This window comes from Amblyomma mixtum, chromosome 3 (assembly GCF_055824585.1).
Source record: "Amblyomma mixtum isolate Tamu chromosome 3, ASM5582458v1, whole genome shotgun sequence".
Lineage (NCBI taxonomy): Eukaryota > Metazoa > Arthropoda > Arachnida > Ixodida > Ixodidae > Amblyomma > Amblyomma mixtum.
In genome coordinates, this window is record NC_143014.1 from 13,854,704 (window position 1) to 13,870,953 (window position 16,250).

A 16,250-nucleotide genomic window follows, 5' to 3' on the forward strand; every position below is an offset into this window, starting at 1 on the left:
TGTGATTGAGCAATTCGAATCTGCAAGACGTCAAGCATCCTACAACAATCTTCATCAACCCAATTTCCCTATACGAGATCTTAAGAGAGGAATCACAACTGGCGCAGTCAAGACAGGGTCGCAACTGGCGCAGCCGTAAAGGGGAATCTCAACTGGCGCAGTCGGCAGGATTTGCTACGTCTTTCTGCTCGAGGTATCTGACGGAGGGTGGAAGATCAAGTCGGTGGACAAGCTGCTGAGCGGTACGTCCTAAAGGAGGAACGTGAGTCAGCGTCATAGAGTGACGTTGGAAGCTTCGGAGACTGCTGGTCAATGTCAACGGGACGTAGGAGGCTCAAGTCAGCGAGGAGCTGAAGGAGCCAGGCGACCGACGTGTCGTGGAGGTGCCAAGTCCGTGAGCTGCGGAAGGAACCAGGCGTCCACGTTCAGGTTCAAGACAAGAACCAGGCGACCAGCGAGTCAAACGAGGCAGGTCAGCAAGCTGCTGAATGAACCGGGCTGTCGCATCGAGAAAGTTCAAGCTGCAAGTCGACATCATCAGGGAGGTTCAAGTCAGCGAGCTGCCGTGAGAGCCGGGGCTCAACTCATCCGCGTCGAGGAGCCCGCTTTCGTCACTCAGGGCGACGAGATTACCGTGGCAGAGGAAAGCAACCAGCTAGGTAGGAGACCTTTCTGCTTTCTCCGAATTCACCATGTCGGTGTAGTGTTTTCGTGCTATAAATGATAGCACAGAAAAGGGAGATGGCTGCCGTACGGTTTAATCGGGAGGGCATCTCTCTTTCCTCTTTAATTCCCCTCATTCCCTTCCCCTGTGCAGGGTAGCCAACCGGAATCCTTTCTGGTTAACATCCCTGCCTTTCCCTCTCTCTCTCTCTCTCTCATTATGCGACGCGTGGATGTTTAGCAGAAGGCAGAGCAGCTGCTTGAAATTGGAAAGTTGAAACTCGAAATTGAGCGAGAAAAGATAAAGCTTGCAAAGATGCAATCTAAATTAAACCAGGGAACGAAATCTGATAGAGGGATGTTATTTGCAGCAGTTCAATGTTTTGACTGCATGAAATTTGGGCATTTCATGACTGACTGCCCGAACTCAAAGTAAAAATAGGATGTTCCCGTAGTGAGAATGACGTGTGTCATTCCGTGTGCCAATGTCTATAGGTGTGAAAGCTGCAGCGGTTAGGCAGCAGGGCCCAACCGTGTGTGCCGTGCCAGGAGAGATGGCTGAGGGCATAGAGGCGTTAGTCACGCCTGTGAAGCACTGCTTGTCAGAGCAAAATGAGATAGACCGTACCCGGGAGGCACATGAATGTATTGCTCGCGATCAAGAGTTCAGCATTGTGCCAGGGCAGGTTGGTGTTAACCCTGAGGCAGCAGTAACGCTCTACGAAGCTTATGGGGTTTAACGTCCCAAAGCGACTAAGGCTATGAGAGACGCCGTAGTGGAGGGCTCTGGAAATTTCGACCACCTGGGGTTCTTTAACGTGCACTGACATCGCACAGTACACGGGCCTCGAATTTCTCCTCCAAAGAAATTCAACCGCCGCAGCCGGGATCGAACCCGCGTCTTTCGGGACAGCAGCCGAGCACCATAGCCACTGAGCCACCGCGGCGGCTCAGTGGACTTACTGGCGCCTCTAGAGTCGGGCTCTGGCGAGCACTGGGCTCCGCCCACTTGTATGTAGAGTGTCATTGCCGCGGTATTGGTTGGAACTGGGCGAGAGCAGGTTTAATAAAGCTCCGCCCAATTATCGAAGGGGTTAAAACCCGCTGCGAACAAAGAGTAGGGACGAGCGCGCCGAGTCCCATTCTCGGCCGCTTTCTTACAGCCCTTCTTTTATGCGAAGCATATTACTAGAGGTACACCACAGCCCTTCGCCGTGGTTACGCGCCGTGCACACCACGTGGTACAGTGACGTCACACCACGTGACATGCCACGTGACACATGACGTCACGACAGAGGAGGATGAGGGTCCACCTCGCGCCGTCGCTGTGGTTGCGCGCCGCGCAGACCACGTGGTACAGTGACGACACACCACGTGACATACCACGTGACACATGACGTCACGACAGATCGCCGTCACGCGCTGGGAGAGGGCGAACGATGCCATCGCACAGACACCGGAATGTCCTCGAGCGGCATTCCCGCGCATTTCGAACGCGCGTTCACACTCGGTGTAGGTGAAACGCTCGCTCCACCGGGCAGGCGGACGCGGCTTCCGTGGCAATCCAGGCGCTCACCCAACGCGCGTCTCGGGGTTAGTCGGCGTTCCGCTGTAGCCATGCCGTTGTCTTCCCCACGACGAAGGCTTCTAGTGGTTGTATTAAAATGACCAAGTATTCAACCAAGGAAAGCCATGTATTACCAAGCCTAGCCATCAATATGCTTCGCATCTGACCGGGGTTAACCAAGTTAAGCCTCAGCCATTTTTTAAAAGCCTTTTTCTAAACCGCCTTTTTCTCCAAGTTCTTGTATTCGGTCCCGTATTCAATAAATCAGTGTTTTGCTTCTCAAGCAGTTTGGAGTTGCTGCCCCAACCGGCAACGTGTCGCCGGACGAGTGGACGAAGACGTTAAGTGCCCAGCATAAGATCAGAACAACCGGCCATACCCCGACCTTTTTTTTAACTACATAGATTCCATCTTTTTAGATTTCTCGAAGGCGTTTCATCGTGTCTGCCGTAATCATTTATTGCTAAAATTGTCCAGCTTTGGAGTAACACAAAAATTTGTTATCCTGGATTGAGCAGTTCTTGAAAGGGACACATATGCTAACAACTGCAACTCTCCTCTCTCGAGAGTGACATCGGGTGTTCCTCAGTGCGGCGGGCTGTCTCCGTTGTTGTTCCTAGTCTACACCTCTGACAAAACTAAACTGAGATTGTTCGCAGACGATTGCGCCGTATACCGCACCATAATCAACCAAGATGACACCTGCGCTCTCCAGCAAGACCTAAACGTTACCACACTTTGATATGAAACTTGGCTCATGACTTTGAACTTCGACAAATGCAAGGTAATGACATTTCCCGCCTTCATAGCACGACAGACACTACCTACTATCTTAAATCAGTCCCTGTTGCACAAACAACAAAATATAAACATTTGGTCTCCACGTGACAGAATCGCTATCATCGGTGTCGCATATCGAAAGCATCTTCACCGAAGCCTCGCGCACCTTGGGCAACTTGCGACGTAATTTAAGCTTGTCATCATCTGAAATCAAAAGACTGGCTTATTTAACGTTCCTCAGACCAGAGCTTGAATATGCATCAGCTATCTGGAATCTGGTTAGCGGTAAGAACGAAAGTACAGGAATTAAGAATATCGCTGCAGAACAGATATTCGGCTCTAACTGAGGAAGACAATCTTAATGCTCAAACAATGAACGCAAATCCCGCAGCTATCATTACGGAGTGTGCCGTAGAAGTAGGAAGGTTCGACAGGATACCGGCAAGCTATTTAAGGTGTCGAAAAATCTGATCAAGAAACGCCAAAGCGTGGAAGCCTCTATGCCCTCGGACAGAATAGAACTGGCTTGGTTTGGTTTATGGGGTTTAACGTCCCAAAGCGACTGAGGCTATGAGAGACGCCGTAGTGGAGGGCTCCGGAAATTTCGACCACCTGGGGTTCTTTAACGTGCACTGACATCGCACAGTACACGGGCCTCTAGAATTTCTCCTCCAAAGAAATTCTAGCCGCCGCGGCCGGGATCGAACCCGCGTCTTTTGGGTCAGCAGCCGAGCACCATAACCGCTGAGCCACCGCGGCGGCAGAATAGAACTGGCATAGCTATTAAAGTTAGTTAATAAATAAGCGCAAGGTAGCCGACATAGGGGAGTTTAATATAGAGAAAATTGAGCATGCTCCAAAGAACGGAGGTAGTTTAAAAGCAGTGAAGAGGAAACTAGGCATAGGTAAAAACCAGATGAATGTGCTAAAAGACAAAGAGGGAAAAGTCATTAGCAGTATGGATAGATAGTTAAAGTAGCCGAAGAGTTCTACACAAACTGTACAGTAGCGACTGTAGCGTAAGTGAGAGAGGCAGTAGAGCACAGGAGTGGGACAACCCGCCAGTAACGAAGGAGGAAGTAAAGAAAGCCTTAAGAGCCATGCAAAGGGGGAAAGCCGCTGTTGCGGATCAGGTAACAGCAGATCTCTTAAAGGACGGAGGGGAGATGGTGCTACAAAATCTAGCCACCCTGTATACGCAATGCCTTATGACCTTGAGCATACCAGAAGCTTGGAAGAACGCTAACATCATCTTAATTCATAAGAAAGGAGTTGTCAAGGATTTGAAAAATTACAGACTGATCAGCTTACTGTCTGTTGCCTACAAGGTATTTACTAAGGTAATCGCAAATAGAATTAGGACAACCTTAGACTTCAATCCACCAAATCAATAGGCAGGCTTTCGAAAAGGATACTCGACAAATAGACCATATTCACCCTATAAATAAGGTGATAGGGAAAAGTACAGAATATAACCAACCCCTAATATAGTCTTCATTGATTACGAGAAAGCCTTTGATTCACTTGAAACCTCAGCAGTCACGCAGGCAATGCGCAATCAGGGCGTAGGAGAGTCGTATGTGAAAATACTGGAAGTCAACTATAACGACTGCACAGCTACCATATTACTTGGTAAAGAAAGCAATAAAATTCCCATAAGGAAGGGCGTCAGGCAGGGAGACATGACCTCGTGAATGCTATTCATCGCCTGTTTAGAGGAGGTGTTCCGAGGCGTGGATTGGCAACAGTTGGGGATGAGAGTTAATGGTAAATGCCTAAGTGATTTGCAATTTGCTGATGACGCCTTGCTAAGTCACTCAGGAGATGGGCTGTAAAGTACGACCATTTAGTTAGACAGGCGGAGCAGAACGGTGGGTCTAAAAATGAACATGCAGAAAACAAAAGTAATGTTCAACAGTCTCGCAAGAAAACAGCAGGTCGCAATTGCTAGTGAGGTGCTAGAAGTTGTAAGGCAATACGTCTACTTAGGGCACGTAGTGGCCGCTGATCCGTATCATGAGGAGGAAGTAACAAGAAGAATAAAATGGGGTGGAGCACATATGACAGATTCTCTCAGATTATGAACGGTAGTTCACGAATATCCCTGAAGAGAAAATAATACAACAGCAGTATCTTACCAGTACTGACCTATGGGGCATAAACGTGGAGGCTAACGAAAAGGTTTCAGCTTATGTTAAGGACAACGCAGCGAGCTATAGAAATAAAAAATATAGGTGCAACGTTAAGAGACCGGAAGGGGGCAGATTGGGTAAGGGAACAAACGCGGGTTAATGACATCCTAGTAGAAATCAGGAGGAAGAAGTGGTCTTGGGCAGGGCATGTAATGCAAAGGCAAGATAAGCGCTGGTCCTTAAGGGTAACGGAGTGGATTCCAAGAGAAAGCAAACGTAGCAGGGTACGGCAGAAAGTTTGGTGGGCGGATGAGATTAAGAAGTTTGAGGGGATATGGTGGCTGCAGCTTGCAGATGACAGGGTTAATCGGAGAGACACGGGATTAGGCCTTTGCTTATTGGGGTTTTACGTCCCAAAGCGACTCAGGCTATGAGGGACGCCGTAGTGAAAGCTCTGGAAATTTCGACCACGTGGAGTTCTTTAACGTGCACTGACATCGCACAGTACACGGGCCTCTAGAATTTCGCCTCCATCGAAATTCGACCGCCGGGGCCGGTGTCGAACCCGCGCCTTTCGGGCCAGCAGCCGAGTGCCGTAACCACTGAGCCACCGCAGCGGGGCTGGGATACGCATTTGCCCTGCAGTGGGCGTAGTCAGGCTGATGATGATGATGACCTCGAATCAATCACAAACATACCTCGCCGATAGGATAGAAGCCATTCAAAACCGCGCGGCACGATTTATCATCTCGACCTATTTAAAACCATTCAGCGTCACTTCATAAAAAAAGCAACATTAAACTCCGACCCCTCGCATCACGCCGGCTTATATTTCGTTTTTGGCTTTTTCATACGTTCTGTTACCACCCACTGTCCAGACACGTAACGACACCTCTAAGGAGATCTTCCCGTTTAAATCACAGTCAGTCTTTAACACTCATTCCTACCCACACCCTATCAATGAATAGTTCATTCTTCCCCCCATGCAATAGTATTATGAAATTCCTTAGCCAATAACATAGTAACGTGCATAGACAAACCTAACGTCCACGATAAACTGAAAAGTCATATTAGCTAATACATCATTTCGCCTGGTCAAACGGCACCACATGCTTTATTTTCGCATTGTACGGGTTCTTATTGATTGCTGTTATTTCTGCATCTTGCTGTATTTTTTCTTTTTTTTTTCTTTTTTCATGCTTGTTTGCGTTGTCTTTTGCTTTTTCCTTTCCTTTTTTCGAGTTTGTTCAAGAAATTTTAAACATGTTTACCTGTCTGCACTTGTGTAATGCCTTCAGGCCCCTAAAGAGAAAATAAATGAAGTGAAATGAAAAAAAAAAATGAGGTATAACGCTACGAAACGTCGCGTAACTTCACAAGCGTCAGCAAAGAGAAGCCCACACTAAGCAACTGCGGGGTCTACTTAACCGCTGACAAATATATTCACTACAACGTGTGGTCAACAAAACTTTTAAAGTTCTTGGTTCTTTCAAATGTTGTTTTGGGCTAACTCAGGTATACATAGTTGCACGTGGCTGCGCCCGTTTCATGAGTGTACCCCCTTCTGCCACCATCTTTCCATCTGTTACCATTCTCGAAAAACCTTCCCACTGTTGACTTATCAGGAAGCGCTGTCAAATATTCTCCACTTAGAGAACAACATACCACTGCCTACAGTACGCACTGGTGTTGCATGCTTTGTTATTTATTTTTATTGGCCGCTCTCAGAGGAGCGATTGCTTGAGCTCGCGGATCTTCTTCTCGATCTGCGCGCTGAGCACCTTCTCGACACGCGAGCGCACCATGCCCTTGAAGAGCATCGTGAAGTAGGTGGAAAAGAAGTTGAACATGTAGCTGAGCGGCCCGAGACCGTTGATCTTGAGCGCGAAGCCCAGAAGCTCCTGGACCTTGAACTGGCGAAGCTGCACCACGCCGTCCACCCTGCGTCGGAGGAAGAAGCACCTCTATTGTTATCAAACGCTTCTGGTTGCCTCCACGTCGTGGCGCTGAACCATCTCACTATGGCCATCGGAAATAGCTTATGCCATTTTTTAAGTCACCATTTTCGCGGAACCACTAGAGGCTAACTAGGTTTCTCAATTTAAAATATGTACATTCATTTACGCGTTGTTCGCTACTCGTGGCCAAGAGATGACGTTAGTTGCTGAATGTCCGGGAAAACGGGGCATACGTGCAATGTCTCGAACACAAAATGGTGTGCTTACACCATGTTTCGGAGAGTGCGCATATTAGGTGGTTCATTAACGTCTTCAGTCCCAGGGCGCTGTATAGACCACAGTGCAAGATGCACGTCGGCCAGTATGGATGACGTGCGGTTCAAATGACTCCAATTAGAACAATGCCTGCGCCTTTGCTGGTCTGTTTTCTTGAGCACAGTTTTTCATCAATGAGTGGGCGCCAAGTCTTGAGGCACCTAAACGTGCACTCTGGAGACGGCCGTTGTGTGCAAGTGCACAGATAAAACCACAGGGGAAATATGCCTAAGAGCAGCATACGTAACAGCGAAAGGCGGGCTAATTTGTGGCTCGAACTAGAATGCATTCAAGATAGCCCACTGTGTTAAGAGTGAACACTCTATTCAGACTTGAGAGCAGAAATGGCTGCCGCGCTCTCAGAACGGAAGTAACCTGTAGTTCATACGCAGCCCAGGTGCATGGTGTGCTAATCCGGGAACGTCGACCGTTTTCAACGTGGTAAGACTAGTACCATGACAGTCGCTGTTTTGATATTTTTCTGAGCAACGTTCATAGAGGTAGAATTGTTCCAAGGCCTGCTGAAGCAAATTTTCTGTACGCTCAACCTCTTCGCGGGGCCTTGTGCACTCACTGGAGCGCCTCGAGGAGCACGCGCACGTAGTCGATGTGCACGTGCAGGTCGACCGTGGGTCCACGACCCATGAACTTGACGTGTGCCTTGCTGTCCAAGTCGAGGGCGCCCACGCCCACGTCGGCAAGCACGTCCAGGCCTTTGTCGTCCATCTGGAAACGGCAGTTACCCGTGCGCCGCACCGTTGACAGGCCCGTGAGCGTGGTGTTGTACAGGCGCGTCTCGCCGTGGAAGCGCACCAGGAAAGTGCGGTCGAAGCTGGCCACCTGCTCGGGCAGCTGCAGCGGGTCGAGCCGCTCCGACTGGCTCACGCCTTCAAGGATCTGGTCGAACACCTCATTGGCGTGCTGCTCGGCCACGCTCTGGTCTGCAGCATTTCAAGGGCGGCAAATCTCAGAAAGAGAAAAAAGCGGGGGAGGAGAACCAAAGGCGGTACTCACTCTCAGAGGCCAGAGCGGTGGCAATGAAGCACAGCAGCCAGGGCAGCATGGACATGGCCGCTGCGAGGGGAATAAGTCGAGGCTTGTTAACCGCAACGCTCGAACTGGGCTGGCCGTCGGTAATACACGTAGCCTAATACACCTAGTAAAGCGTGATATATCTCCGTCAAAGAGGTGCTGCGGTTGCAGTTTGTTGAGATGAAATATGCACAAATATTTTTGTTGTGACAGTGAAGGTGGGGCCCATATGGATGACCAATGGGCCAACGTCTCTTACATGGTTCCAAGTTCATAGGAGCTGCGGAGAGGCTACGCCGGGTCTCGCTAATAAAACTAAAATTACAATTGAACTTTGCCGTAAAGCAGTGTCAGAGAACGTACACATGTATTCCCGTGACATACTTAAGCGGTTATTTTTAATTTCATTTTTTTGCGACATCACACCTCAGACTGGCAATACGTACTTTATTTCAAATTCTGGTTAAGATGATAAGGTTTCCTCGAGGTAACCACACGATATGGTCATCGTGTCCTGTTTCTCTGGCTGTACGAAGTATTCCTTCAGAGCCTAAGCCAGCAGCCATCACCTTGTAAACGCTCTAAATTTGTTCTTACATTTCGTCTAGCTGTACGCGAGTTTACTGGCTACGACATATTAGCAGTAATGAGGATGACATGTATAGATTTTGCAGCGAGAGCTACATTACCCGCAGCCTCGCTGCTTCGCTGTGGGCCTTCGGCGCCACTTGTGCGCATGAGCGAGGAGGCGAATGACGTCACCGCCCCGCAGCTGGTGCGCCGCGCCGCTCGCACCCAACCGAGAGGAGCCGCCGATTGACGTCATAGCTTCCGGATGATGACGATGATGGCAACTTTATTTTCCATCAGATAAGGAGGCCCCCTACTCCCCGTCCCCAGCACGCAGGCCTGGGTGACAGGGGCCGGGACGTCCACGATTAGAAGCAGGCGAAGAGGCCTTGACTCCTCGCGGCTTCTTCCGCCAGGCGGATGGCTTGTTGCTGTGGAGCAGGGGCCTCGCTCCGCAGCAGGGCGTCCCAGGTTTCTCTACAATTTATATTTGCTTTAGCCCCTGGGGAGCTAGCGCATTCCCAGATTATGTGGTCGAGGGTCCCTCTCGCCTCACAGTGCTCGCACTTATCGTTTTGTTTCTCATCTCTCTGAACATCATATGCCCAGACCGAGTTTCCGAAGTTCCCAGCCTTGAGGCGCCGCCATGCGACTGCCTCCCTATTGTTTAGACTTTTATCCGGTGGTGGCACCAGTCTCCTCTGTAACGTATAATTTTCGACAATCTCCGTACAACTTTGCAGACGCCCGTACCTGTGCCGGTAGTCAGGCGGCTCCACAGCTAGCCGGAAGTACAGAGCTCGGGCTAACTCGTGGACCGCGTCGTTGCCAGGAACGGACGCATGTGCGGGAGTCCAAATTAGGATAATTTTTCTATTTAGCCGTCTACTGGCCAGAATCCTTGCCGCTTCCGGCGAGATCCTACCCTTTCCAAAATTATAGATGGCCATTTTGCTATCGCTAATTATAAAATTCGCTTCCGTTCCAACGCAAGCGAGTGCTATCGCAACTTCTTCAGCTGTTTCCGTGTTGCGACTGCTAATGGTGGCTGCCGATACCGGGGCACCGCGGCCCTCGACCACTGAGGCGACCGCCGCACCCGATTTGCTGTCCATCGTTGCTTGTGCTCTCTTCTCCCTCCTCTCAGTGTTGAATATGGGATGCATGTTATTCGCGATGGATTGGGGAAATGATTAGATTTTCACGGCAGTCCTGCGGAATGCTCGATTTGGCTCGTAGTCCCTTATCTGTTTGCAGGCCTACCATTTCAAGAATGGCTTTGCCCGTGTTTGTACGGCTTAATCTTTCGAGCTGTGAAATTCTGACAGCCTCCGCTATTTCGTCCCAGGTATTGTGCACTCCCATAGAGAGGAGCTTCTCTGTGGAGGTGCTAATTGGTAAGCCCAGGGCCCTCTTTATGCACCGTCGAATGAGCGAATCTAGCTTCTTCCTCTCCTCAGCCCTAACGTTTAAGAAAGGCGTGGCATAGCTTACGCGGCTTATTACGTATGCTTGGGTTAGTTTAAGGAAGCGTCTTTCCTTCAGGCCTCGTCCTTTCAGCGCGACCCTTCTAAATATGCCGAGGGCTCGCGTGGCAAATCCCTCTAGCCTTTTGATTGCCCCATCATTATATCCATTGTCCTGAATGAATATATACCCAAGATTCTGATTTGGCCTACCTTTATAACTGGTTTACCCTCTACTTTAATGTCAAATTCCCAGTTGTGCTTGCATCGGAGTGACTTCGGGTTATAGACGAATAATTCTGATTTTTGCGGAGAGCATGAGAGACCCCTACTGGCAGCATAGTAAACGACAGTGTCCGCCACCGCCTGCAGGCGCTCCTCGATACTCGCATCACTCCCCTGGTTAATCGAGAGGTTGACGTCATCTGCATACATACTGAAATTTAGCCCCTCTATGCCCCTCAGAGCTTCGAGGAGGCTCCTCATCGCCACGTTGAAGAGGAACGGGGAGGGAACCGAGCCCTGCGGCGTGCCCCTGCTCCCTAACTTCAGTGCGGGAGACTCGATGTCTTGGAGCTTCATGCAGGCAGTTCTGCCTGACAAAGTCCTTGATGTAATCGTTTGTTCACGCGCCTACTCCGATTTCATGAAGACCGCGGAGGATTGCTTCGTGTTTGACATTATCAAAAGCCTTTGTCAAGACTAGGCCGAGAATTACTTCGGTGTCTCTGGAACGCGCGTCGATTATGCCATGTTTCAGCCGGCGCCGCTCGCCACCGACCGAGAGAGAGACTGCGCATGCGCGACACGCAGCTGGCGGTGGAAAAAGCCCACTGTCATGGCGTCCAGAGAGAGCGAGGCCGACGCTGTGCGCCGTAGGAAAAACTCGAGTCGTCGGACCCCGGGGCCAAACAACTGGACGTGACCAGGGATACATACCGTACCTCTCGCTACGTACATCCTGGCATAGCTGAGCTAAGCCGCTGCTGCCATTTTTTACGAAATACTGGGCACCTACTTTGTTTTGCATTCAAAGTGACATTGGACAATGCTTTGGAGTTGCACGCATACGCCAGCTTGTTTTTTCAACAATGACTGGCCTTAGCAGGCAGAACTCCCCACACTTGTTTTCGATGCTGCATTCTTGCTTGTGCAAAAACAAAGCAGTGCCCTTTAGCTCAGTGATGCACGTGTCGGTCCCTTTGCAGTCACACAGTGCAATTTCTATTCTGGTGTTTCTAACGGCCTGAAAAGCATGACAAAAGTAAATCAGTATTGTCGCGCTTTCGCTGATTGGTGAAATGCATAGGCGCTGTAGATACAACTGGTTTTACCTGTTCCAAATGGCTGGAAACGTCATAATTTCTCATGTGCATTAGCATTCGTGTTTGACAGCAGTGTTTTCCTAAAATGTGAAGTTTGAATGAGTGCATAATTCAGACGTAAACACACACACACACACACACCTTTTATCATTGATTAGATAAGCATATGTCTTTCGCAGTAACAGTCAGTATGGGGAGCCATGGAGGAGGCCTGTTTACATATTACAGTGATAACTATTGTGCATGACTGGGGAAAGACTGCAAGTGCAATTATTTTTTTCTGTGGCAGCAATGTACAAACACTGCAGAGTGGTATTTAGGATGACTGACTAATAATTCCATATGCGTAACGCTAGCTATTGAAAATGTAATTATTCCGGTTGGAATCACTGACGGTTGCTAGCAGCCTGTAGTGCTAACCTGGCTTGTTCTAATCAACGTGATTGGCCCCGACAATTCGCGATAAGAATCGTGTCTTCCTTCTGAAATCGTTAATGCATGTTGGGGACAACGTAACTCTCAGTGGAGGCACCCTTCTGCTATTCTGGGACAGAAATCGTAGGCAGTTCTGAGAACAGTTGTATATACGCGCGGGGACTGGTGGTGATCGAAAGAAAAGGCATACGCGATCGCGATGCGATGCGCTTTGCAGCTTCCGAGAGAGAAATAGTCACGTATCGTTTCCCACGACATTGCTTCATATGTTCAGGCGTGCCTGAGATGTCGCAAAGTTTTGTCGCGGATTGGTTGGCCATCACAGCCGACCGAGATTTTAACTTGGACGAAAAATCTCGCAGTTAAAAAATCTTAGTGAAAGGGGTCTTCCGTAAGTGCACTGAACTTGTGCGCTTGACCAGGGTATCACTCAAGAGATCCCTTTCATTAAGATTTTTTAACTGCGAGGTTTTTCGTCAAAGTTAAAATCTCCGTTAGCTGGGATGGCAAATCAATTCGCGACAAAACTTTGCGACATCGCAGGCACGCCTGGACATATTGTCACGTCGTAGTGACGGCAATCCAGTGGTCAGGAAGACACCAGCCAGTCTTGGAAACGAAGCTCTTTATTTGGGCTGACTTGCGCCCGCAAAATAACTGAATCACTCGGTGGCGGCGTAAGCAACAAACGTGCTCGTCGGTCGTCGAACTACGAATGCCCGCCGCTCGCGGCATCGCTCAATTTAAAGCCGGCAAAGAAACTTCCATATAGCAGGACAAGATCATCTACAGTAATCTGGAAAAACCTAGATGCAGCCTTTCATGGCTGCGATCAATCGAGATTAGACTGGTCGCTTCTCGCGTCACGAACAAAAATGATAACAGCCCTTTCCTGCAGTCTTGAGCGTGAACGAACAAACACTACAATGATACGTGGCATTACCCCCTTCCAAAGAAGCATCGTCTCGATGCTTTAAAATGAAAATAAACACGGAAAGTGAAACTTCGAGTCCTTTAGCGTTCATAATATGGCCTCAGGCGTACGACATGTACGACTTCCGGGCGTGGGCGGCGTCGCTGAGATGCTGTCGTGGCGTCGGGGATGACTTCATAGTCGAGGTCACCGATGCGACGGAGAACCCTGTACGGGCCAATGTACCGTCGCAGCAACTTTTCGCTCAATCCACGGCGGCGAACTGGCGTCCATATCCAAACACGATCACCTGGCTTGTAATGCGTGTCTCGTCGGCGCAGATTGTAGCGTCGGGCGTCGGTGTGCTGCTGGTCTTGAATGCGAAGCCGCGCAAGTCTTCGGGCTTCCTCGGCGCGATGAAGGTAGGTGGCGACGTCGAGGTTGTCTTCGTCGGAAACGTGCGGGAGCATTGCGTCGAGTGTTGTCGTGGGCTTCCTGCCGTATACCAGCTGGAATGGGGTAAACCTGGTTGTCTCCTGGACGGCAGTATTATAGGCGAAGATCACGTAGGGCAGAATGGAGTCCCACGTCTTGTGTTCGGCGTCGATGTACATGGAGAGCATGTCTGCGATGGTCTTGTTCAGACGCTCTGTGAGTGCGTTGGTTTGTGGATGATAGGCAGTTGTCCTCCGATGGCTTGTCTGGCTGTAGTTTAAAATGGCTTGCGTCAGCTCCGCTGTAAACGCCGTTCCTCTGTCTGTGATGAGCACTTCCGGGGCGCCGTGTCGCAGGAGAATTTGTTCGACAAAAAATTTTGCGACTTCTGTTGCGGTACCACTAGGCAACGCTTATGCTTCGGCGTAGCGGGTCATGTAGTCGGTGGCCACGATGATCAAGTTGTTTCCTGATGAAGAGGTCGGAAAAGGGCCGAGGAGGTCCATCCCTATTTGCTGAAAGGGCTTAGTTGGCGGTGGTATGGGGTTCAGGAGTCCGGCTGGTCTAGTCGGAGGCGTTTTGCGTCGCTGACACTCACGGCACGTTTTCACGTAATGGGAAACGTCGGTAGCTAGCCGTGGCAAATAGTACTTCTCCTGGATGCGGTGCAACGTGCGAGCAATCCCGAGATGTCCCGCAGTCGGCTCATCATGACATGCCTGCATAATTTCTTGCCTGAGATTTTTGGGCACGACAAGAAGATGCACTGTCCTGTTCGGCGCGAAGTTCTTGTTCAGGAGGACATTATTGTGAAGGACGAAGGACGACAGTTGCCGCTTGAACCCTCGGGGAGGCGATGCGGTCTTGCCTTTCAGATAATCAACTAGGCTTTGCAAGTCAGGATCCGAGTGCTGCTGTTGCGCGAAACTGCTGGCGCTTACCGGTCCTAAGAAAGCGTCGTCGTCTTCCTCTTCGGGTGCTGCGTCGACAGGATCTCGTGACAAGCAGTCTGCATCGGAATGCTTGCGGCCAGATTTGTAGACTACAGTTATGTCGAATTCCTGAAGACGCAGGCTCCAACGAGCAAGGCGGCCGGAGGGATCTTTCAAATTGGCCAGCCAGCACAGAGCATGGTGATCGCTCACAACCTTGAATGGTCGTCCGTATAGGTAGGAGCGAAATTTGGACGTGGCCCAAATAATGGCGAGACATTCTTTCTCTGTCGTCGAATAGTTGGCTTCGGCTCTCGACAGTGAACGGCTAGCGTACGCGATAACTTTCTCCTGTCTGCCATTTTTATGAACGAGGACCGCTCCTAAGCCCACCCCGCTTGCATCGGTATGAACTTCGGTTTCGGCGTTTTCATCAAAGTGCCCGAGCACAGGAGGGAACTGTTAGCGGCGCTTCAGCTCGTTGAAAGCTTCCTCTTGTGGCCTTTCCCATTTAAAAGGCACGTCAGCCTTGGTAAGTTGAGTCAAAGGTTCAGCGATGCGCGAAAAGTTCTTGACGAATCGTCGGTAATAAGCGCACAATCCAAGGAATCTGCGTATAGCCTTCTTGTCATTAGGCTGTGGAAACTCTGCGATCGCAGCCGTCTTCTGGGGGTCTGGGCGAACTCCATCCTTGCTTACGACGTGACCAAGGAACAGCAGCTCCTCGTAGGCGAAGTGGCACTTCTCTGGTTTCAGTGTCAGGCCTGAAGACTTGATCGTTTCCAGCACTATCCGAAGCCTTCTGAGGTGGTCTTCAAAGCTTGAGGAGAAGACAACAACGCCATCTAAGTAGACTAGGCAAATCTGCCACTTCCAGCCTGCGAGCACCGTATCCATTACTCGCTGGAACGTCGCTGGGGCAGAGCAGAGGCCGAATGGCATCACCTTGAACTCGAAGAGTCCGTCTGGCGTGATGAACGCAGTCTTCTCGCGATCTCTTTCGTTGACTTCAATTTGCCAGTAGCCGCTCTTCAGGTCCATCGATGAGAAGTACTAAGCGTTGCACAGCCGGTCCAGTGTATCGTTGATGCGGGGGAGGGGGTAGACATCCTTCTTCGTAATGTTGTTCAGGCGGCGGTAATCGACGCAAAAGCGAAGGGTGCCGACCTTCTTTTTCACTAGGACGACCGGTGCTGCCCAGGGGCTCCTCGATGGCTGTATGACGTCATCACGAAGCATTTCCTCAACTTGCTTGCGGATAGCTTGGCGTTCTAGCGGTGATACGCGGTAGGGGCTCTGTCGCAGTGGTCGTGCGTGTTCGTCTGTGGCAATGCGGTGCTTGGCAAGCCGGGTTCGTCGCAGATTCGATGCTGATGAGAAGCAATCGGTGTACCTTTGAAGAAGACTGCGTATTTGGTCTTGTCTGCTCCGGGGTAATGCCGGGTTGATGTCGAACGTGGGTTGATATGGCCTTGGTCAGATGGTTCTGCGGGTTGGTCGGGTAGGGCAAATACGTCTCTGATGTCTGCCAGCTCGTCGAGGAAAGCGATCGTCGTACCTTTGTTTAGATGCCGGTATTCTTCCGTGAAGTTGGTTAGCAACACCTGGGCTTGGCCATTTCGGATTTCGGCGACTCCCCTCGCGACGCCCAATCCTCGATCCAGGAGTAACTGGGTGTTCCCCTCGATAACGCCTTCGGCATTTTCGATGTCTCCAGTACCTATGCC

At 50.2% G+C, this 16,250-nt stretch overlaps 1 protein-coding gene across 2 annotated transcripts in view; it reads right to left on the reverse strand.

Moving 5' to 3' along the window:
- Positions 1–6,829: 6,829 nt before the first annotated feature.
- The window catches only part of LOC149349271 (mite allergen Lep d 7-like), a 37,057-nt gene continuing 27,636 nt past the window's right edge, over positions 6,830–16,250 (reverse strand). For both annotated transcript variants that reach the window (XM_089576761.1, XM_089576760.1), the window contains 3 exons: positions 8,430–8,489; positions 7,990–8,356; positions 6,830–7,083 (listed from right to left, as the gene is read on the reverse strand). In XM_089576761.1, coding sequence (XP_089432887.1) covers positions 6,867–7,083; positions 7,990–8,356; positions 8,430–8,484 — 639 coding nt within the window. In that variant the 5' untranslated portion in view covers positions 8,485–8,489 and the 3' untranslated portion in view covers positions 6,830–6,866. The remainder of the gene's footprint in view (positions 7,084–7,989; positions 8,357–8,429; positions 8,490–16,250) is intronic.